General features: G+C 47.0%; 1 protein-coding gene across 1 annotated transcript in view; it reads left to right on the forward strand.

Annotated features, from left to right (window-relative positions):
* Positions 1–1,441: 1,441 nt before the first annotated feature.
* The window catches only part of myt1lb (myelin transcription factor 1-like, b), a 109,409-nt gene continuing 87,016 nt past the window's right edge, over positions 1,442–23,834 (forward strand). Inside the window, exon 1 of the mRNA XM_068338591.1 lies at positions 1,442–1,503. Within this exon, the coding sequence (XP_068194692.1) occupies positions 1,486–1,503 (18 nt within the window). The 5' untranslated portion in view covers positions 1,442–1,485. The remainder of the gene's footprint in view (positions 1,504–23,834) is intronic.

Raw genomic sequence — 23,834 nt, forward strand, 5'->3', positions numbered from 1 at the left:
TCTGCTCTGAAACATAAGCTGGTATCCTAAAACAATCAATGTTTAAAGGTCAGAACCTGACTAATGCTGATCATTCCTGACTGTCATTCCGTCCTCTGTCCTTATTCACGCACATCGCTCCCTTTTGTTTATTTGATCTAGAATGTGGGGTTAATTAATTGTGTTTGATTGGCATTAACATAGAAAAATAGGAATTTAAAATTGCTATTATTGAACGCCTGGAGGGCATCGGCGTCCCAACCCACCAGAGTACTTATCATGCCTCTGTACCGACAGCAGCGGTGTTGGCGTGTGGAATGCTTCCGTGTGCATCCCATTAGTTTGTTGTTGTGGATCAGAACGACGCTGCTCATACGTGTACACAGGAAGGGATCAACACAGAACACACTTCTTTGAATATTTGTGCAAACATGAATTTATTTGAAGACGTTATTGCTTGTTGCTGTCAGATGAGAGTATGAGTCTGCCCCCCCCCCCACTGGTGGAGGATGGGTGCTTTAGCACCTCCTGTCCAGTAAGAAATAAACCTCATTTATTTGATGTAATTATGATAATGTCTCAGATCACATTACTGTTCTCTTTGCATTGTGGGTAAATATGGAAATCATCACGTTGTTATTCTCATAGAGTGCCCCCCCCCCTTATGGTTCAGCAGGATTAGACGGTATATACTGCCCCCCCTTTAGGAGGAGCCTCATCACTGAACACCCCCCAACACCCAGTCTGTCTCTACACTCATTCATCTTCTGCCCCGGAGCCTGGGATGGGGGGTGTTGATTAAGCTGGAGACTCCTTTAAGTTCCTCTCTCAGGTCCCAGAATGATCCCGGCCAATCAGGCGCTCCGGATGCTGGGTGCACGCGTGTGCCCCTTTAAGAGCACACGCGTGTCTCATCCCGTGTTCCACATGGTTCACTATCACCCCGTCCTCCCCTCTCCTTCCTCCCATCCTCCATCCCCACCCGGGGGCCCGTGGGAAGACCTGAGTCTGGGGGGGGGGCAGACAGTCTGCAGCCTGAATAAATGTAAGGGGGGGCATTATCAGGCAGAGCAAGACCGGGGGAGGGAGAGAGAATGTATTGAGTGTTGGAGGACATACATGCAGGAGAGAGAGGGAGGGGGGAGGGCCACAGATGGGGGGGGGGCATCAGTTCATCTTATAGGAAAGAAAAGGAGAGGGAGAATTTCACTTCCTCCAGCCGTCTCTCTCTCTCTTCTCACACACACACACACACACACACACACGCTCGTACACACTCCCACCCTCTCTTCCTGACACGCACACACACACGCACACACACACACACACACACACACACACACACACACACACACACACACACACATTGCTGTAGGGTATACCAGTCAGCCTTGGCAGTCCTCTCCTTTGTTGTTTGCTCGGTCTCGGCGGCAGCGCGGCGTGCGCCTCTACGGCTGGGGGTGTGTGTGAGTGTGTGTGTGCAGTCTGCACCGCGCTGCGTGGAGGATGCCACTCGCCACCCGGGTAAGTCGCTTCTGCCTTCCTGCCTCCCTCTTTCTGCCCTTCGTCTTGGTCTTCGTACCTCCGTGTGAGCGTCTCCCCCCCCATCTGCCTCACCGTCTCCTCCTCTCGCCATCCCTCCGTCTTCCCTCCGTCCTCCCTCCCTCTCTCTCTCTCTCTCTCTCTCTCTCTCTCTCTCCTCATTGGTGTGTCCTGATTCCCTTCTTCCTCCCGGCTCCAGGCCCATTGGTCGCATGCCTCCTAACCATTATCTCCACTCCACCCCCCCCTGTCGTCCTCTCTCCCTCCGCTCTCCCTCCTGCCTTCATTCCCGGTCCTCTCTCCAGTCGTAAAAATGATTTGCGTGTAGGAGGAGAACACAACTTTGCAGTGGCTTGGGAGAGAGTGAGGGAGAAAAGTGGAAGAAGGAGAGGAAACACCATCGGGGAGGGAAAGTTTGAAGAGGAGACGCCGTCGCTCGTCGGTGGTCGGTGGTCGGTAGGTAACTAGTTTGTCTCTGCTCCTCCGCCGGTGAAGATGTGATGGAGCTGGGAGGGAGGAGAGGGAGGATGCTGTCGGTTAGTTCCTGTTTGGGTCTGACGTTTACGTGACATTACGACCGTCAATCAAAAATCAGTTTGCAGGATTTTAATGGAAGTAGCCGTAAAAAAGTTTGTTCTTCCTGCTGTGGATGAAGCTGCGCTGCAAACTCCAGATGTTATCACTGATGGGGGGTCAGTATTAGTGTTATTCTTCTATGCCTGTGATTGGTCCAGGTTTGGCTGCTGTAGTTGAGGTACTTTTGTTTGACTCTCACGTTGTGCGATGTGGCGTTCGGATGTCCGGAAGGTAGTGAGGAACTGTTTGGCATCGGAGGAGGAGGAGGATGAGGAAGAGGAGGAGGAGATGGAGGAGACGGAGGAGACGGAGGAGACGGGGAGGATCTCAAGTTGGAGAAGAGTCGACTTCCCAACTTCAAATAGAGAAACACTCTCTGGTTGAGCTGCATGCAGATAAACAATTACACACACACACACACACACACACACACACACACACACACACACACACACACACACACACTGGTACCTCCTGTCTCTGTTTCATCCTACACTCGCTGGTTTTCTGATTTGTGCATAAGAAACAACAATGCAGATGTTGTTGTTGTGTGTGTGTGTGTGTGTGTGTGTGCTCCCGTGGGTGGCAGCTACTCTACACACACACACACACACACACACACACACACACACACACACACACACACCAGCAGCAGATGCACTGCAATATGTTGGATTCTGTCAGACAAACAGGCTCTGATACAAAGTGAGCTGCTGGTGTCTCCCTCACCAGAGGTGTGTGAGTGTGAGCGTCCCTCGTGTCGACACGACGCCGTGATGTTCACAAACATCTGTGGACGCTGGGATGGATTGTTTGAGTGCATTCAGGTGTAGTGCAGCTCCGCGTGTTTGAACCCACCAGCAGGGCGGCACCTGTGTTGCCTTGATTTCCACCTGGTAGCCCACGTTCCAGGAGTTTACCCCAGCCTCCTGCCCCCAGCCTCCTGCCCCCAGCCTCCTGCCCCCAGCCTCCTGCCCCCAGCCTCCTGCCCCCTGCCCCTGGTTCATCCCGACCAGCCGCCCGGCGTGAAGTAGCCCTCCTTTATGTCCTGCTTCTGATTGGCTGTGCCGGTGCGTGCGAGCGCCTGCTGATGCCACCTTGGGGCTGATGTGCTTTGCTGAGCGAGCGGGGGGGGGGGTTCGGATGTGATTAAATTAGAGCGCGCTACCTGGGTCCAACGGAGACCAACATGGCAGGAACCCCCCCTCTCCCTCATCACATCTTCACCCTCCTCATCTCTGTCTCCTATGGAACTAAATGAACTCCTCATCATCACAGCGGTCCAGTCAGAGCTGGGGGGGGACTGGGTGTTGGTGGGGTCACAGGAAGTGAACTGAAGACACGTCACGGCGTCCATTTTTAGATTCTCCTTTAATGATGTAAAAAATCTGTGTAGATTTCCCAGAATCCCTTGTGTGTGCAGACGGCGTCTAATGGTGTGTGTGTGTGTGTGTGTGTGGGGGGGGGGGCAGCCATCCGTGGGAGATGCTTCATGCCCCTTATTCCTCTGCAGGCTAATGAATGAGCAGCAATAACCCCCCAGGGGATTCCCCCATGCAATCAGAGGGGGTGTGCTGGGGGGGGCACTAATGTTAGCATTAGCCTCAGTGTTGCATCTCATGCTATGTTAAGCATATCGTATAACATATATAACGTATCATATAACATGTCTGTCATACGTGACGGTCCATCCAGTCTGTGTGACCTGCAGGAGTCACACCTCACATGTGGAGTACATGTTAAATCTGTGTCTGGTAACACGTGACACGTGTGTGAGGCTACGGAAGCCTGTGTGGCTCAATGCAGTCACAGCGACGCTGCAGGGATGCAGTGCAGAGGCACACGCGTGACGCACGGATGTAGCACAAGTACTGCACCGAGCTTCATGGTGGTGTTGTTGTTGTTGTTGTTGTTGTTTATTGTGGTTGCCATAGTTACCGCCTCAGCTGTCAGAGTTGACACGTAGCTTAAGCTCCTCCCCTTTGTGCCAAGATGGCGGCGGCTGGGGAAAGAAGCTCACGCTAGTGGGGATTCAGGAGGAAACGGCTTCATGCTATTGATTAGACTGTCTGTGCAGTAAGATCAAGTTATTGGTCTGTTATTGAAATAAATTGGTTCCAAATTGGTAATAAATGTGCTAGATTTTTGTAAGCAAATTTATTTTCGAATATGTAATAACGAGTGGGAACCCGTGGAAATTCCACAATAAAACAATAATATCAGACTCCGTACCAAACATATGAAAATAATAAATATCGACTTTGTTCTCTGGAGCTACATAGATGGTAATTAAAAATGTTAAAATGCTTATTGATAGTCTTTCACCCACTGAATAGATGATGTGAACTGGAGTCCATGTAGTTATTTCTGCTCCTAACAGAGCAGATGTCTGACGCCATGTTGGTCACCTGGTTCCTTCTGGCAGATGTGCCGTGATTGGTTGGGCGCTTGATTGACAGGTAGTGGGCGGAGTTGGACACTAAGATTCAGTTTCTAGGTCCATGTCATGAATGTGTTAATCAGAGTTGAATGAATGAATGATTATTCCAGAGTAATGACTCCAGCATGAGACTGTGGGTGTTCCTCTGGACAAAATATTTATTATGCGCTAATTTAAAAAAGAATAAAGTTATTTTTTAAAAATCCCGGTGGAGACGATGTCTCCTTGAATTACCGGTGAACAGTCAGATTATCTGCTGCCTGCATGCGGCCCCCCAGCGTCTCCATCCCCCCCCAGCTGCACAGTGGGAGCGTTTGTTTGCGTGTCCCCATGACGAGGGGATGGTCGCCCTCCCCGGGTGGAGGTAAGACGGGCTTACGGCTGTCTCACATCAGCCTGACGTCAGGAGGCCGTGGACCAATAGGAGACACTTCCTGTCTGCCTCGAAGTGGATTACACACACACACACACACACACACACACACACACACACACACACACACACACACACACACACACCGGGTCTGGAGTAGTGACTTGTGTTCACTGATATTATTTATATGTTGGTGGTGAAGCGACCAATCGGAGGCCTCCTGCCCTCCTGAAGCTGTGCAGTGACTCCACACACGATCAATGTGTTCTTCCTGTCGGGCCTGACGGGGCGCTCAGGCTGGGGGGGGCAGATGGGCTGTTTGAGACACAACGTCAATAAGATGTGGCTGCCCTCCCGTCCGTCTCACAGCCTCCTCAACCTGTTGACACGTCCTGACTTATTATTGAACTCACACCCGTTCTATAGCATCACGTTATATAAAACCTGAGAGCTGCATTAATCTTGGTGCATTTAAACCTTGTTTTTTTTCATCAAATCACTGACAAATTAGGAGGTTAGAGGTCATGAGAGGATGAGGGAGCATCATGTGGGGGTTAAGATGCAGGAAATTATTATAATTATAATTACTAGTAAAAATCAGAGCTGTCTGGCATTATTTAAAAATGTAAATATACATTTACTGTGCTAGCGACCAGCAGAAGTAATAATGTAACATCCATCAGGTGAGCAGTGAGATCTTGATGTTCATCCTGTTTAGAAATAGAAGCGCAGACTCGGTGCCTCTGGAGATAACGTGGATGCCTCCACATCCACACGTCTGTGCCTCCACACGGGGAAAACATGATCTATCTCCTGGCGGGCAGGCCAATTAAAAAACAATCAGGCTGCTCAGAGCGCGCTGGTAATGGGAACGCCACGGCGACGGAGGAAGTGGGACTGATTAATGGACATTTTCACCTTGTGGCATAACAGCCTCCCACCGGCATCCATCACCCCGGGGGACGGCGTTCACCGACACACCGACGAGCGCCGTCACACATACCCAATGAGCTGCAGACGTCTGAGGGCATGACGAGCATTAAGTGGGGGGGGGGGCAGCTTTCTGTGGAGCCTGTAGGTCAGTGGTTTGTGTTGGAGCGACGCCCTGAATCAACCTGAAACGCTTCGCTGTGCATCTATTTATGGGTGAAAGTCAGAACGCAGTGGAAACTCTAACTCCTGATGGTGTTACTAGACCTGACCCTGTTTAACCCTCACAGCCCTGACCTAGTTTGGCCGTTTTTTGGTACACCTCATATTTGTCTCTATATACAAGCAAATCTTGGTTTTCGAACGCTTTAGACATCGAACAAATCGGAATTCAACCAAAAAAAATTTCGAATTTTTTTTGTCTTAGAAGTCAAACAAAATTTGGAAGTCGAACGTGAAACAAACGCCGTTTTCTTGCTGGCAAGTGCGAGAAAAGACGAGAGAAAACATGATGGTAATGTGATTTTTATTTTAGTTTACTGTATTCAATAATTGTTCACTTAATCTGCGTTCCATTGCCTCTGGTACGAGTTACGGTACCGTAAACTTCTGTCCTAAAGACGACGGTAACTCCTACCTGAGGCTAACCTGATTACGTCCATGTTTTTCTTTTTCTTTCTCCAGTTTGCTTCTTTCTTTTACATTTCTTTGATATGTTTCATTACTATACAATTTGATATATAAATAACATTATGAAATAATGTATGTTGAAAAAAGGTAGTTCTCTAGCGTCCTGGAACGGATTAAGACCATTTACATTATTTGTAACGGGAAACATGTATTTGGAAATCGAATAAATTGGTATTCGAACAGCCTTCAGGAACGAATTGTGGTCTGAAACCAAGGTTTGCCTGTACCACATTAAAAATGATTTCACATACCCATGCTTAGTATGTTTATCTTCAGCACAACTTCAGCTACATGAAAAGATCGTTTTTATTTCCCTATAACTTAGTATTTTGACATATTAGGGCAAAATAGACACACAGTCAAATTCGGTAATGGAAAAATAAGATTTATTGCACATAAAAACCACAAACATGCTCATTGAATTGGTTTTGAGCTCAGAGAAGGCTGCCACAGGCTTCTAACATAATCATATACAGTTTGTGTCGCTTGTGCCACTCTTCAAAGGAGAATTTCAAAATAAGACACAGACGTAAAATGTACAGATCTCGAGACATATTTGTGTCACATGACAAAATGCACGAATCATGCTACATGTTTGAATCACGTGAATACATGCATCACGCTTGTGCGATGGCGACTAGATGGACAGTTTTCAATCCGGCCTCACATCTACGGTCACGTAAACAGAACAACAATCCAGGTGACAGACTTTATTTGTGAAGAATGGTTTAAAAACATCACGGTCTGATCAGGGGGGTGTGATCATAGGGCTGTAAGGGTTAAATAAACCTACCCCCCCACACACACACACACACAGGCTGCAGACGTTCCTGCTGAAGACTGGAATCTGTTCTAGTGTGTGTCCCCCCCCGTGCCGGCGCACAGCCCCGCGTTAGAAACACAGACGTATTAGCGGTGAGAGCGGGGCTGGTTCCATTTCGGAGCGGCTGTGACCTACTTCACACCGCTCGCTGTAAATAAGGATTTTCATAACCTGGTTTGGCCTTTTCCCATTAGAGGCTGTGCCTTGAAGACGGGGGGGGAGCAGCTGCTCATAACGCCGCCGCGGCATCAGCACACGGATGACCTCGGCTCGGCATGTGCTGATGTCACATGATCACAATTAGTGCTACGTTTAGCAGCACCGAACGCACGCTAACAATATTTAAAGGGAGGTAAAGAAGCAGCTTCCCTCCACGACCCGTCGGGGAACATCGTCTGATTCTCTCCATCAGGGGGGGTTCCTGATCCTCCACTCAAATGAATTATGAGTCTCGGTGAATGGGAAACAAATGGATGTTTTTTCATGTGTTACTTATAAAAGGTGAAGGAATGCGTCACATTTATCACCTCAACTGATCTGCGGTTGTGTTTGACGTGACTCTGATTCGATCAATCTGTGGATGAAGCTGCAGCGTCGTCGCTATAGGCGACCTCCACTGAGATGGAGAGACGTGAACTGTTTTTAAAGATCTTGCACACACTGGTACAAATTGAATCCACCAGCATTTAGTGACTGATGACATTTATTTCCCTAAACAATGGTGAGATGATTCACAACAACAACACCACCTCCTCACGCTGACGCCAGCGCTGGAGCGTCACTCGGACCACAGAGGGGTCGGGAGACCTGGACTCTGTTGGAGATGCTCATGTAAATGTTCCTGTTGGGGGCCGTACGCTGCTGGAGGGGAGGTGGGCGGCCGGGGGGGCCTTGATTACCAAACATCCATCCATTATTCAGCAGGACGATCAGGGAGGACACGTCTCCTTATTTATACCAGCGCTCTAAATCACATTTGTCGCTTTTGATCACTCTAAAATCTCCCAGTCACACACCGGCAATATTGGGCAAATATTACACTGTCTAATGGGTAATTGATGGGGGCATGTGACACCGGTCAAGACGGATGGGCAGATACAGGAGGAAGTGGGGGGGTAATGGTGATTGGATGGAGCGCTGCATTCAGTGGGAGGATTAACGTTCTCCTCAAATACAGACGACATCCTGGTTTCTGCTTCGTGGAGGCGCCGGCGTGTTAACGGAACGTGTGTGTGTGTGTGTGTGTGTGTGTGTGTGTTTGTGTGTGTCAGGCATGATGTGCTCTGAGTCGCTGCGTCTCTGTGAGGGTGGCCTGACCTCCGCCTTCAGCTCCGCTTCACCGGACAGCAGCAAATAAGAGGTGTCATCACATGACAGCAGCATCACCCCTCTTTAGGACTGACAGCTCAGTGCAGGAGCACACACACACACACACACACACACACACACACACACACACACACACACACACACAGAAATGTGTCAGATTATAAACAGATCTGAACACACTCATTTATGATTTGGTTCATTTTTTAGAGCGATGATGATGATGATGATGATGATGATGATCGCTCAGATTATTGATATTTATATTTTGCACATTTTAGTGAACTTACCTTTTATTTCAGTCCGGTCAGGTTCTTCAGTAAACCCATCAGATACAAGCAGGAGATGGAGAACCAGCCTGTCTGTTCTAACAAGCAGATTGAGCTGTGAAGGGGTTTTGGTGTGACAATAAGTGGTGTTTACATTATTTACATTAGACACAGGATGTTGACAGCAGTAAATGAAGCTTCTCTCCAGTCTGAGAATAAAAACCAAAGGCTGTACGTTTATACATTTATCTGTGTGCACTTTCCTAAGTGAGGCGGCTCCTCAGGGACTCAAGTGTTAAATAATTAGAAGCTGTGATAAAGAGGAAAGGTGAGTGTGTGCACGTCACGCCGGGTGTGTGTTTACATGCTGCGTGTGTGTATTAACACGCCCTATGTGTGTTTATATGCTCTATGCGTGTGGTCCTGCACAGACATGTAGTCTCTTTCTATCATGTCTCTGATCCATCAGTCGGGTCCAGTTTCCCTCCTGGTCTGTTTTCTGAACGTCACGCGTGTCTCATGCATGTGGAATAAATAAATGGTGACATCCATTCATCCATTGATCTGTTTGCTAACGCTATCAGCTCTATTGATACCCCTCTACTGTGATTGGATACGTCCAATCAGAGCAGAGGTCCCGCCCTACAGAGGACTCATCATGTGTTGGTCTGGAGTGTAGAGGTTCAGATGTTTAAGTGAGAACATTTAACCAATAATCATTTGATATCGTAATTTTCTTACACACTGTATTATTTTAATCGTCTTATAGCAGCATGAACTGATTCAACTGTTAAGAGATTTCAAAATGCAAATATAAAACTAAAGATTCATCCATGGTGTTGATTGGATGCAGTTCACTGCTGCTGGTCTGAAGGTTGGAGGATGAAGGTGATATAATCCCAGAATAATCTCCAGATGTGATATTAAAGAAGGCAGAACTATGAATGAACCATTTGGCTGTTTGGGGAGAGGATTTACTGTCAGGAGGACCAAACTGTGAGTTTGTTGGATGAATGAATGTAATCCAACATGTTTGTGGATTAACTCACCTCAACCAGTAACGCCATGACAGGGGAGGAGGGGGGGCAATGTGAAGGCATGTAGCACAGAATGGAGGAATTACCCCATGTGGGACTAATAAATGATCTCATTATCATTCTCATCTTATCATTTGACACTTTAACTAGTGTAGTGACCTTACATTCACTTCCTGTCCCGTTAGCTGATACCAGAGCACTAGAGTGTCGAGTTGTGGTGAGAACAAGTTCACACACACAACACACACACACACACACACACACATCCACACACACACACACACACGACGCTGAGGATCAGACGAGTCAGCCGGTGGTCCTGGGTTGAATGACATCACTCCTGCTCTGAGGATTATAATTTCTAGACATTTATGTCACAACTTGGATTAAATGAAGTGTGAACAGGATGCTGAGGACAGGTGTGTGTGACCTGGATGATGGGCAGCATCACGGTCAGGACACACAGGTGAACACCTCTATACGCGGTTGTTTCATGAGTCGTTAATATTCCACAGCTGGCTGGTCCCTCCAGAAGCATCTCCTGCTTTATTTTCCATTTAGGGACCACCGTCCACTAACTGAACAGGTGAAGACCACCTGAGAGAGAAGCAGGTGTCATCAGCATGACGCGTTTCTCCATTAGCGTGTTTTATTTGGAGGCTGGTCCACCAATCACAGGGCGTCTCGCCCGGTACCCTCCATACCTATCTTGTTAGCTCAGGCTCTGACTGCAGCGACGTGATTGGTTCTCCTCCTGGATGATGAGTTCAAACAGAACCATCTGGGGGGGTGCAGGTTCTGCTTCGCTCCTTCATCTCAGTTCAGACGCTAACGAGGGGGATGTATCCCATATTTACTGATAACAAGGAGGATGTCATTGTTTCTGATTCCCTCTCACCAATCGCACCTCTCAGTCTCATGCATAACAAATCAGCCCCTGTGTGTGTGTGTGTGTGTGTGTGTGTGTGTGTGTGTGTGTGTGTGTGTGTGTGTGTGTGTGTGTGTGTGTGTCAGCATCAGTCTGTGCATACACACAGGAATGTCACTGTGTGTGTGTGTGTGTGTGTGTGTGTGTGTGTGTGTGTGTGTGTGTGTGTGTGTGTGTGTGTGTGTCAGCATCAGTCTGTGCATACACACAGGAATGTCACTGTGTGTGTGTGATCTGCTGCAGAATGCAGAAGGAATGTGAAGCTCTCCACTCAGAGCTCTGTTCTCACTTGTGGTCCATCGCCGCTATTTATTCAGGTCATTGTTGGGTCTGAGCTGAGAGCGTCTCTGCCCCGACGGTTAAGGATCCTGTAATTCTGTAAGAAACCCTGGCATCGTCTCCTGCATCTCGTTCATCTGATTGAGATGGGTGTAACCTCTGCCCTGAATGAAGAGCGCAACGTTTTTTGGTTTCTTCCATCGCCGCCGCCGCTGCTCCTCTGAATGACCTCATTCTCCTGCTCGGCCCGGCGTTTTCCAACGCCACTCCTACGAAATAGCTCGACTACAGCACAGCAAGGCAAACTCCATTCCATCTTGCATAACAGTGGCTGAGCACCCCCCTCCACCCCCCGACCCTGAGCTCATTGGTGAGATTGCACATGCTGAATATCATCTTCCCACCTCATTGTGTGAGGAGGATGGTGAGATTCTAGAGTTCACCAATTCACTTCATCACACAGTCTGAACATGATGTTCACCCAATTGTTCGCTATTAGTGAACGCGTCTGAATCCGACTCATGTTCGCCTAGAAGACCACGAAGGATTGAGGACGATAGAAAACTACAGTGGTACCTCTACTTATGAAATTAATCGCTTCTGGAAGAAATTACGTAAGTAGAGACGCGTTTTCCATGCAAATGCCCTAACCCGTTCCAAGCCCCCAAAATTCTGACATAAATATTTTATAGCATAAAAATGCATCAAAACATGTAACAAATACATGTTACGATGAGGTTATTACACAATAAATGAGAGTTGTGCATAATGTAAAAAACAAAGAGTAAAGAATAATAATGATGGTTATTTACCTTTTAACTGCTGCCCTCATTGTTTTTTGCCCTCTTTGGTTCATGCCCTCTTGCCCCACCATGAACCACAGAGTGAATTCCGGTCCTCCTTCTGAACTTCTCCAACCACCCACGCGATGCCTTAGGCCCCGTCGACACGATGACGGATTATTTAAAAACGTAACTTATTAAAAACGCATTGAAAATGATTCGCATCCACATGACGGCGTTTTTAAAATAATCTCCGTCCACACGTAAACGCACCAGTGCGTTTTTGAAGACGGCTATAAGCGTGCCAAACCATGTGGTGGCAGTATTGAGTCAAATTTATCCAATGGGAATCCGCCGTGTTTTGTTATCACAACACACGGGCCCATAAATATGACGTCACAGATATCTGGGTTGTCGTGGGGACGGAAGGCGTAAACGCAACAAAAAAGTTGCGTTTTTAAAATATCCGTTATCGTGTGGACGGGGCCTTAAACTCCTTAAACTTCCTTTAGTTTTAATAACGTGGTGATTGTAGATGCATTACGGCCATATTCTTTGGAGAGATCAACCAAACGCATCCCTTTTTCAGGCTTTTCTATCATCTCTTGATTTGTTTGTACGGACAAAAAAACTCTTTTCTTGGTCTTTTCTTTTCCTCTTTTCTCCGTCACTTTCTTGGGGTCCATAGTGAATACTCTAAAAGTTAATATATTTACGTAAAACTATCAGAACACCTCACGGGTCGAGGGCCGAATGACGAGGACGCTGCATAGACACCTATCTAGCTCCACACAGAGGTCCCTCTGAGCCAATGGGATGACAGGATGCTAGGTAATAGCCAATGGCAGAGCAGCTTTGAGATTGTTGCGTTCAGGAACCTGTGGGAGCTGAGAGTATCAGCCCAAACTGTATTTTAACCTTTCGTAACTCGACACTTCTTTGGTAACTAGAGGCAATACTTTCCTGTTGAGGCGTGTCGTCAGCAGGGGAACCGCTGTAGACGCTAAAACAATGTGGGGAACACATTCAGATGGTACCATCATCTCTATGTGAAGCTGTGACATCATGGGATGTGCTCACATGATGTATGGAGGTCCATTACCTGTGATATCAGAGTCATGTGTCGTTAAGGACTGTACATGGAGGGGGCCTCTATCTACGCCCTGTCATTGAATGGCTTTGGATGGAGATAATGAGGAGTGGGGGGTTGAGGGAGGAATCATTATTTTACCCGTGGCGGCGGCGCTTCTCACCGGGGTGTGCAGGACGCCGTCGCCGGGCCGACGCAGGGATGTGGAAGCAGATGGAAGCCATGATTATTTGATCTGTAAAGAGCTTCTGGGGGGCTTTGTAGTAACCAGACCAGACTGCTGAGAGCACCGAGTGGGCTGTGTGTGTGTGTGTGTGTGTGTGTGTGTGTGTGTGTGTGTGTGTGTGTGTGTGTGTGTGTGCGTGCGTGTGCGTGCGCGTGCGCGTGCGCGTGCGTGCGCGTGCGTGTGTGTGTGTGTGCGTGCGTGCGTGTGTGTTAATGTAGATAGATGCAGTAATGTGTCTGGGTGTGGGTGGCTATTGTTTGAGATGGATTCCTGCACACGCGTGTTGCCCATCTGTTCTCATCCTGGCTTTACATGCATCATGTATGCCTGCACACGTGTTCACGTGTTCATCTGATGACAACAAGATCATTTGTTTCACCGTCCTCCTAACGAGGTTTGAGGAACGAGCAGTGAGAAACGGTTCGGTACAGGTCGCTGGATGACACGCTAGTGTGTGTGTGTGTGTGTGTGTGTGTGTGTGTGTGTGTGTGTGTGTGTGTGTGTGTGTGTGTGTGTGTGTCCTATTAATTTGGTGAGCTCAAACTTAAGGCAGCTGTACCTGAACGGTGTTCCAGTGTGATTTCACGGTTAAAACACACACACACACACACACACACACACACACACACACACACACACACACACACACACACACACACACACACACACACACACACACACACACTCAGATCTGGTCTCCTGCAGTCTGCACATGTGTCTCTATGCATCATATATGGGCGCCCCCCCCACTGGGAACAGTCTGGACACACATCAGACATCTAGAGGCTTAAGGCTCAACGTAAACACAACAGAGTCATTCAGGCAGGGGTCGGTTCTATTGATCTGGAGCGTCTCCGTGCCCCCCCCCCCACTAGTCACATCTACTGCCCCGACCAGCTGACACACACAAACACCGCTGGACGCTCACACACATTCTTCACCAAACACACACACAGAAGCAGCGAGCGGACACATTATCACACGTGTTCCCCTGTCAGGGGTGGGGGGGGTGACTGGCTGGTGTGTGTGTTGGTGACTGGGGGGCCACACCTGTCAAGTGTGCTACATGGACCTGGTGCTGATGCTATCTGACAGTCTGGCTGTGTGTGTGTGTGTGTGTGTGTCCATGAACAGCTGGCTCCTCCTCACACAGTAAACACACACACACACACACACACACACACACACACACACACACACACACACACACACACACACACACACACACACACACACACTGAGCCGTGGTGATTTTACTGATCCAGTCTCTGGTGGTGTTTTCACCGCTCCTCCAACACATTCCAACGTGCTGAAACGTTCACACTCGTCATCGGTTGGGGGGGGACGGAACTCAATCTGCTCCCATCAAGGATTTACATGAACAACATGTTTGGCTGACGGGGGGGGGGGGGGGGGTAGAGGAGCTGCTTCTAGAAACGTCTTCTCTGGTCGTGACGTTCCTCCATCAGACGCGTGAAGCGGCTGACACCTCCTGTGTTTCCCAGCAGCCTTTGCGTTTGGCTGGAATATTCCACTCCCAGCATTACCTTGCATGTATAATTACTGGATATGCTGCCTGCCGCTGATAACCCCCCCCAAACAATGTTTGAAGGGAGGAAGGCGGCGAAGAATTCCCAACCAAGTGTGAAAAAGGCTGATTAAAATTGCTGTGGTCAAACGCCAGCGTGTTCTGCTCCCACGGACCTGGGGGGACGGGGGGACGGGGGGGCGGGGGGGCGTCCTGATAGCTGGCTTTCACTGCACCGTTCCTGGGATTGATTTTTGACTTTCTATTTTTGGGCTACACTGGAAATTATATGGACGTATATCTGGGGTTGTTGGGCGAGCCTGTCGCTGTCATCAGGAAGAAAACACACGTTTGGCGCCATCGTGGAACACGTTCAGTCAGGAGGGGGGGACACAGGTCCATGTGGGGCTGATGTTTAAGAATAAAGACCCACAAACAAAAAGATCCTTTTTGTTCTTTTTGAATAATCTAGAATGAAGAATTATTTCTCTAGTTTTTGTCCATTTTCATGTTTTATTACATTTATGGTATTAATTTCTTTTTTGGGGGGGGTTTCTCACATTGTCTTGCTCCATTCTCCTGATGATACCGTGTACGTACCGTGTGTTTGCTCCGTGTTCCAGGCAGCCAGCAGTCTATCTGCGGAGGGGGGGCGGACGGCGTCTCAGTCGAGGCGTGTGGGCGTCGAGCTCAGGGCTCCTAATTACAGCTCCGGCTCCTCCAGCCTGCCTGCGTCTCCCTCGGCCCCCGTGTTTGGGTGCATCTTCCCTGGCAGTCAGACAACGCCCCCCCCCCACCCGATCCTTCAGCGCTGATCTCAGGAGGCCCCCACCTCAGCAACAAAGCATGGCTGCGTCTGATTGGCCCGTTCAAATGAGAACCTCAGCTCGCCGGGGACATTTGTGTTTGTTGTGGGACAGGAAATCAGACAGCCCCCCCCCCACATGTTCAGCTCTTTCAGTCCATCGGGGGGGGGACCTCATTGGCCTCTGGATGGACAGTCGTTAGCCAACGAGCTAGCCGTGGACCTGTGGGCCCTGACCAACACGCTGCCTTTGTTTCTGTGCCCCCCCCATCCTCCTCATGCTCTGGAATACAGTTCAGTAATTGGTGGTTATTAGCGAGCTAGCTGGGGCGGAGCCGGGTCTCTGGTTAACCCTTTGCAGTCGTCGGCGGTGAGACGGATGCTCAGAGAGGGACGCTGGTTCATTTGTTTTCTGTCAGCAGATGCAGGAGCAGCGGTTTGAACCGGGAACGCTTTAACACACAACACAGCTGCGTCTGGGCTCTGGATGGGGGGGGGCAATAAGAATGAGAGGAATCAGGAGACGGCGCTGGAGAGACGGAGGGAAGATGAGAGGAAGAGGAGGAGGAGAGGAATAAACAAAGGCTGACACAGATACCATCTATCAGCACAGCGCAAACATGGGCCGGGTTTACAATTAGAATGGAGAGATACCCCCACCCCACCCCTCCTACCTTATCCCCAGTTTAGCATTCCCTTCCAAAAGCTGGGACCCTCAAACTGGGCCAATCCACAACAGGGATTATCTGTGGCTGCAGAGGCATCTGAGCGCGCTCACAGCGAAGCCTGTTCACGTGGGAGTGACTGTGAACACAAACACACGAGGCGTCTGCGCCATTGTGTCCACTGCTTTTACCAGATGTCACGGAGAATTTTAACACTATAGAGAAGGCATGTCGCCAACACAACGCTAGATTTTAGCATTTTACATCAAAACTCTTCGTTTAGGATTTAAAACATGACACCTTTGGTAACGACGGGACACCGAGCAGGAAGAGGGAAGAGAACACGTAGGGAAATCTACTGGATGCAGGGTACAGAAAACTGCAGGAATAAATTGCGCACACACACACACACACACACACACACACACACACACACACACACACACACACACACACACACACACACACACACACACACACTCAGGTCTATATGTCCGCAGTACCAAGGTAAAACTAGGTGATGTGCTGTAGACAGCCATAGAGCAGACTGACAGCTCCTTTCTCTCTCCTCTAACCTGGAACAGGAATTGCCTTCTATTATTATTTTATAATACGGTTTCAAAGAGCCTCACACCACCGAACGCTTCCTTCACTCTTCGCCTCCCTTCCTCTGCTTCCTCTCCCCTTTCCTTTTGTTCTAGCTCTATTAGAGCCGTCCTTGACTGTCGAGTGAACACACCACGTGGAGGAACTAGTCAAACACTCTCGTCCCTGTTGACACACACACACAGGAGAGGACATCAGGGAGCGACACACACACACACACACACACACACACACACACACACACACACACACACACACACACACACACACACAATGCATCACACCTTTTTCAATTCGTCAAACATCTTTGTGGTGATGCAGAGGGATGTTGGATGAGACAGGAGGAGCGTGAGGGAGATGTTGGCCTGATGACGAAGCGTCTGAAGACGGGAGAGATCTGGCTTCTGGTTTGGAAACACAGTCAATGAACAAACATCGTCTGCAAAGAGAGAAAGCCTCAGAGATGTCCTGGAAAACAAGCTCCTCATTATGGGATAGAGGTAGCATCCATTAGAGCACATGTGAGAGGAAGATGAATACAGCGGTACCTCTACTTACAAAATTAATCGGTTCTGGAAGAAATTTCTTAAGTAGAAAATTTCGTAATTGGAGACATGTTTTCCATGCAAATGCCCTGATCCGTTCCAATGCCAAAAAAATTCAGACATAAATGTTTTATAAAGCATAAAAATGCATCTAAACATTTAACAAATACATGTTACGATTAGATTATTACACAATAAATGAGAGTTGTGTATAACGTGGAAAACAAAGAATAGAGTAAAGAATAGTAATGACGGTCATTAACCTTTTAACTGCTGTCCTCATTGTTTTTTGCCCTCTTTGGTTCATGCCCTCTTGCCCCACCATGAACAACAGAGTGAATTCCAGTCCTCCTTCTAACTTCTCCAACCACCCACGCGACGCCTTAAACTCCTTAAACTTCCTTTAGTTTTAATAACGTGGTGATTGTAGATGCATTACGGCCATATTCTTTGGTGAGATCAACCAAACGCATCCCTTTTTCAGGCTTTTCTATCATCTCTTGATTTGTTTGTACGGACAAAAAAACTCTTTTCTTCGTCTTTTCTTTTCCTCTTTTCTCCGTCACTTTCTTGGGGTCCATAGTGAATACTCTAAAAGTTAATATATTTACGTAAAACTATCAGAACACCTCGTGGGTCGAGGGCCGAATGACGAGGACGCTGCATAGACACCGATCTAGCTCCATAGAGGTCCCTCTTAGCCAATGGGATGCCAGGATGCTAGGTAATAGCCAATGGCAGAACAGCTATAAGATTGTTGCGTTCAGGAACCTGTGGGAGCTGAGAGTATCAGCCCAAACTGTATTTTAACCTTTCGTAACTCGACACTTCTTTGGTAACTAGAGGTAATATTTTCCTGTTGAGGCGTTTCATCAGCAGAAAATTTGGTCTGTGGAGACATTCGTAAGTAGAGGAACCACTGTACCGTTCCAGTGGTAGCCTCGTCATCATCGGTCATCCTCTGGTGTTGTTTCGTTAATGTAAGGGTGGGGGCTGTCAAACGGTGTGAGCGTGAGGAATCGGAGAGGAGACGGGTAAATAAATAGCCGACAGACAGATAAACGGGTCGGGACACGAGGAGATGACGGAGAGACTCAGGCAGGTTGGCAGAGCGGCTGACAGCCTGGCCGCGTTCCACCGGAGAGTTATTGGCTGGAAAGACGGGCTGGCAGGCAGACAGGCAGATGGACGGGCAGCCCCCCCTGCACACAGACACAAAAGCAGACAGACAGGACCGGGAGAAGAATAGATGGAGAGACAGACAGGGAGTTAGACAGGCAGAGAGGCTGCCAGACAGACATGCACCGTTGGTAGCAGGACAGGCGGTTGGCATCGGAATGAGACACGGGGACAGCACTCGCCTCTGGCGGAGGGGGGAGGCAGAGGGAGGCAGGACTAGAGGGGGGCGAGGGATGAGGTCAGTGCACGGCTGGCTGGCTGACTGTTGATCTGTGGCGCTGGGCTGGCAGAGAGGCTCCTCAGGGACACAGAGGCTTCACAGCCCCTCCATCCCATATCTGCATCCCTCCATCCTCCAGCTGCGATGGAGAGACAAGCCTGTGGGGGGGGGGGCTTCAGCAAACAGGGGCATATGAGGAGTCGGGGTGTCTCCTGCCATCCAGAAATATTTGGAGGACTAAAGACAGGAAGGAGAGCATCTAGGTCAGGAGAATGTTCTGGTGTGAACGTTCTGACGTGGGCGTGTCCAGTGATGATGCACCAATGTCCTCCAACAGGAAGTCACATGGTCCTCCAATCAGTCACATGGTCCCCCACTCAGTCACATGGTCCTCCACTCAGACGCTACTGGAGGGACGCTTCATGTTTGTGCTGCTCAAGACAAATGATGATACAGAAATAAAACATGTAGCTTACATGAAGTATTTATGTATGCTGATGACATGATTGTGTCTCTTTACACGTGTTTCTACACGCTGTGCACGTGGCTCACTATCAGTGAGAACCCTGGCTTTGTGTTCCGGGGTGGAACAGGATGGATGGGAGGTGAACACGTAGCTCCTGGTCCTCAGTCGCTCCTGACCTCCTTCTGGAGGAGATCCGCTGGTGCAGATGTGTGGTTCTGGATGTCAGCAGAACTCCTGCAGTGAACCTACAGGATGATATCCACAGCCTTGGCTTGAAATGTATTTTTTATGTGTCCTTGAGTCACAGAGCCAGTCAGTGTGGAAGAACTTTCAGACTCTGAATGATAAAGTCTGTCCTGTTTGTGAAGCATCAGATGTAAATGAAAAGTGTGTCAGGACTTATTATATACAGTAATGAGACGCTAACATGCATCCAGTCACGTGTTGACGATGTGAGCTTATTTCAACTCTGCATTTCATTAAGAGTTTCTTTTTTGGGGAGAATTTATTTAAGCGCTTTTAAGTATTTAGAAAAGAGCTATATAAAATAGATTTCTTACTGTTATTATTATTTTATCATTTATTAGCAATATTATTCTTTGTTTTATCATTTTATTATTATCATTATTATTTATTTTATCATTTGTTATTAATACTATTATTATTATTATTATTATTAGTAGTAGTAGTAGTAGTAGTGGTATTGGTATTAATAATAATAATACTAATAATAATATTTCTGTATGTACAGTAATTTTGTCTGACACCCCTCGAAGCCACACAAATCATGTACAGTATTTCAACATTTAAAGTTTCTCCTCCTTAAACTTAAATACAATCCATCCATCCATCTTCCACCACTCATCCGTAGTCGGGTCGTGGGGGCAGCAGCTTCAAACTTCCCTTTGCCTGTCAACATCCACCAGCCCTGACTGGGGGGACCCCAGGAGTTCCCAGGCCAGTGTTGAGATGTAATCCTTCCACCTGGTCCTGGGTCTGCCCTGAGGTCTCCTCCCAGTCCATTAATAATAATAATTAATAGTTAATAGTAATAATATTAATTACTATCAATTATTATTACTATTAAAATTATTATTATTATTAATATTATTCTTAACAATATATTAATGATAATGCTTTTTCTAAATTTCAGTGACTTGTCTAATTAGCACAGCCCTGGTCATTACGATCAATTATTTTGGATGTTTCTGTCTGTGCGACAGAAATGCATTAAAATATATCATTTGTAATATACCAGAAACTAAATGTTTGTTTTTTTTTAAAGACAGCATATTTTTGCGATATTTTTAAAAAATATATATTGAATTTGAAACCTTGTTATTTTTTTGTTTTTTAAGACAATCAAACAACTGTCTTTTTCTTTTCAGATTTTTTCGTGGCAGTACAAAAAAGTATAATTTCAGTCAATATACTGCTAAGTGGATTTTCTTGCCAGCAGTTACCATCACCATTGATTTCAATACAACATTGTTTTTTGCCCAGTATTAGATTTTTGAGAAAAAAATAAGCTATTAGAAAACAAGCAGCATAAAAGTATTATCTACTAATAATATTTTATGGTTATGCTGCTTAAAAGCACAGTTGATCATAACTATGAAATATTCATTAATTTCAGGCTTTAAATCTTTAATTGGTCATTTGTTTATATCATATTTTTGCTTTTATGTGAATTAAAAAAAATAGAAAAAACAAAGCAGCATGCACCTGGTGGATGGGAGTAAAAGCAAACTATAATTTTAAAGATATGATGTAACTTTACTGTATAATATAATATAATGTTTAGAACGGGCTGCAGGATTTTAGGCTCTGGTGCTTTTCTGATCATCGTGGACAGCTTTAATGGGCTGCAGTGACAACGCTTTGTCTGTAATACGCTGACTGTAATTGAATTGTTGATGCAGTGATGTCCAGACATATTATGGGGTTACAAAGTTACCTCCAAAATGTACCCCCCCATACAACTCCACCCCAGATAAATTGATCAGCATAACAAAAAAAGGAGAGATTACAGCACTAATTCAAGTCCAAGCACGACAACTTCAGAATGTAAAAATATTTTTTTGTTTTATTTTGTTGTTTGTTTTTCTTTGTAGGGGGGGGTGCATTTTATTCCCATATAATCTGTTACTGGTGTGTCCTATCACCTCACCAGACCATCTCAGAGAAAATGCTTTTCACGTTGGTAGTCGCGCCAACAGAAATGTGCTCGCGTGCTGGAAGCCGGAGGTGTAGTCAGGACACGGGTGAAACATGAGAGCGTCACGGAGGCTGATGGCGTGTTGGACGGGAGAAATATTGGATCAGTGCGTCGATACGCGACGGGAGGCGCTGAAGATGTTTTTATGGCTCGCTCTCTGCTGGAGTTACACAGGGTTAATGTTACATTCACGTGGGGGAGTGTGAAGTCGTGTGCGTGTGTGTGTGTGTGTGTGTGTGTGTGTGTGTGTGTGTGTGTGTGTGTGTGTGTGTGTGTTCATTTTGCTGCAGGGTGCAAAGCTGCTCCAAATGTCCATCTGCCGAGTTCGCAATCCACCTGAGCCCACTCGCATATGTGCCCCCCACACTCACAAACCCAGTTGCACCCATGCTCCCATAAACACGTTTACTCAGGCATGTGCAGAAATGGAACGCACCCCAGAACACGCAGTATTTGGTTCGTTCCCCTTGTTGTAGCTGGAGTCGGGCTAATCTTCATTCTCTGGAGCATTTGCATAAAAACTTCCCACCTTTTCTGGTGCTGTCACCTTGATGTAGCTGCAATGCATAGTGTGATCGCGACACAACAAGTTTCCTTGACAAAAATCCAGAAATGCATATATACATATTTCACAACAGGTGTTAATGGAAGGCGGAGGGAGCTGGCAAATCTGTCAAAACAGGAACACAAAAGCACATATTATAAAGTGCATTAGTGTCTGCTGGTCCATTTACGTACATAAACACACTGTTCACAAATGATTGTGTTAGCTCGTGTTTCAGAGTGGATCACCACGCTGACAGTAACGGGAACAAACCAGCGACTTGCTGTGGTAGGACCCCACCATCCAGTGTGAAAAGGTGTTTTTCTCTGAGTTTGGTTCCTTTTTTCCAGTAACAATAGGTCTGGTCTGATTCCTGTGTTCTTGTGCGATAATTGGGATAAAGGCTGTGAACAAGTGAGAGCTGCTTTTACTGGGAGGGGAGATTCTTCACAGTGTTGTAGTCAAACATTCCAGTATGTGTGTGTGTGTGTGTGTGTGTGTGTGTGTGTGTGTGTGTGTGTGTGTGTGTGTGTGTGTGTGTGTGTGTGTGTGTGTGTGTGTGTGTGTGTGTGTGTGTGTGTGTGTGTGTGTGTGTGTGTGTGTGTGTGTGTGTCTGTGTGAAACCTTCATAACAAGAAACTTTAATGTCATGTCAAGTCTTTACAAAGTCACGTCAAACTGCATCAAATTTACATACAGAGCAGAAGTCACGCATGTATAACTTTATCCTGCAATTACTGCACAGCCTCTTAGTGGAACTTAATTTATGTAAAGTATATAGTAAATAGGTGGCTGTTTGATTTTTATCTGATGATATAAAGAGTCTCTGTTAAACAGAACCCAGAGAAGACCCTGAATACCAACCCGTCACAAGGCGTTGGTCTCTGTTTTGAAACGTTGAAACGTCCTCTGATTGGCTGGTCTGACTGATTAAAACAGGCCTGTGTGTGTGTGTGTGTGTGTGTGTGTGTGTGTGTGTGTGTGTGTGTGTGTGTGTGTGTGTGCGCTGCTATTTCTGGAGCCACAGGATAGCCGGTCTTGTCAGTGACGAATGTGTTTGTGAGGGAAACAGGTGAGGAACCTTCCCACAGGAAGATATGCATGTCTGTGTCTGAGATGGATGAGTTAGAGGGAGGGGGTTACATCCTGCCTGTAGGAGTGTGTGTGTGTGTGTGTGTGTGGGGTTCTCATTCAAAAACAGCAAAAATATTGTGCCTTGAGTTTTCATTATCATCTAAATAATAATCAGATTCAAATTCTGAACCTGCTCTCTGTGTGTGTGTGGTCATCGATCAGAAACACACACACACACACACACACACACACACACACACACACACACACACACACACACACACACACACACACACTTATATGACAGGTAGTTCACATTGTCGCAGTTCAAATGTTCCTCTGGGTTCACTATACGTTCACTATGCAGGTACACGTCTAACGTCGTTTTGAGTTACATCGTTTTCCACTACGTAGGTTTCCAAAAAAAAAAAAGACCCAAAAATGAAAATCTACTTTTACTCCACTATGTTTTACTCTACTTAACGTGTATACACCACAAATACTGGAATCGTGAAATCACTTGTAAACCGTTAAAAGCACATAATATCATGTTACTGTACAATAAAGAATACAAAGACTTAATATCATGTTATTAACTCTCTGATGGTGAAGTCAGTTTTACTCATTTACGAGCTGGAGTGATGTTTTAGCAGCCTGACATTAAAGACTGGATAATCATCAGGACTGGACCACC

The sequence above is a fragment of the Antennarius striatus genome, chromosome 17, assembly GCF_040054535.1.
Source record: "Antennarius striatus isolate MH-2024 chromosome 17, ASM4005453v1, whole genome shotgun sequence".
In the NCBI taxonomy this organism is placed as follows: Eukaryota; Metazoa; Chordata; class Actinopteri; order Lophiiformes; family Antennariidae; genus Antennarius; species Antennarius striatus.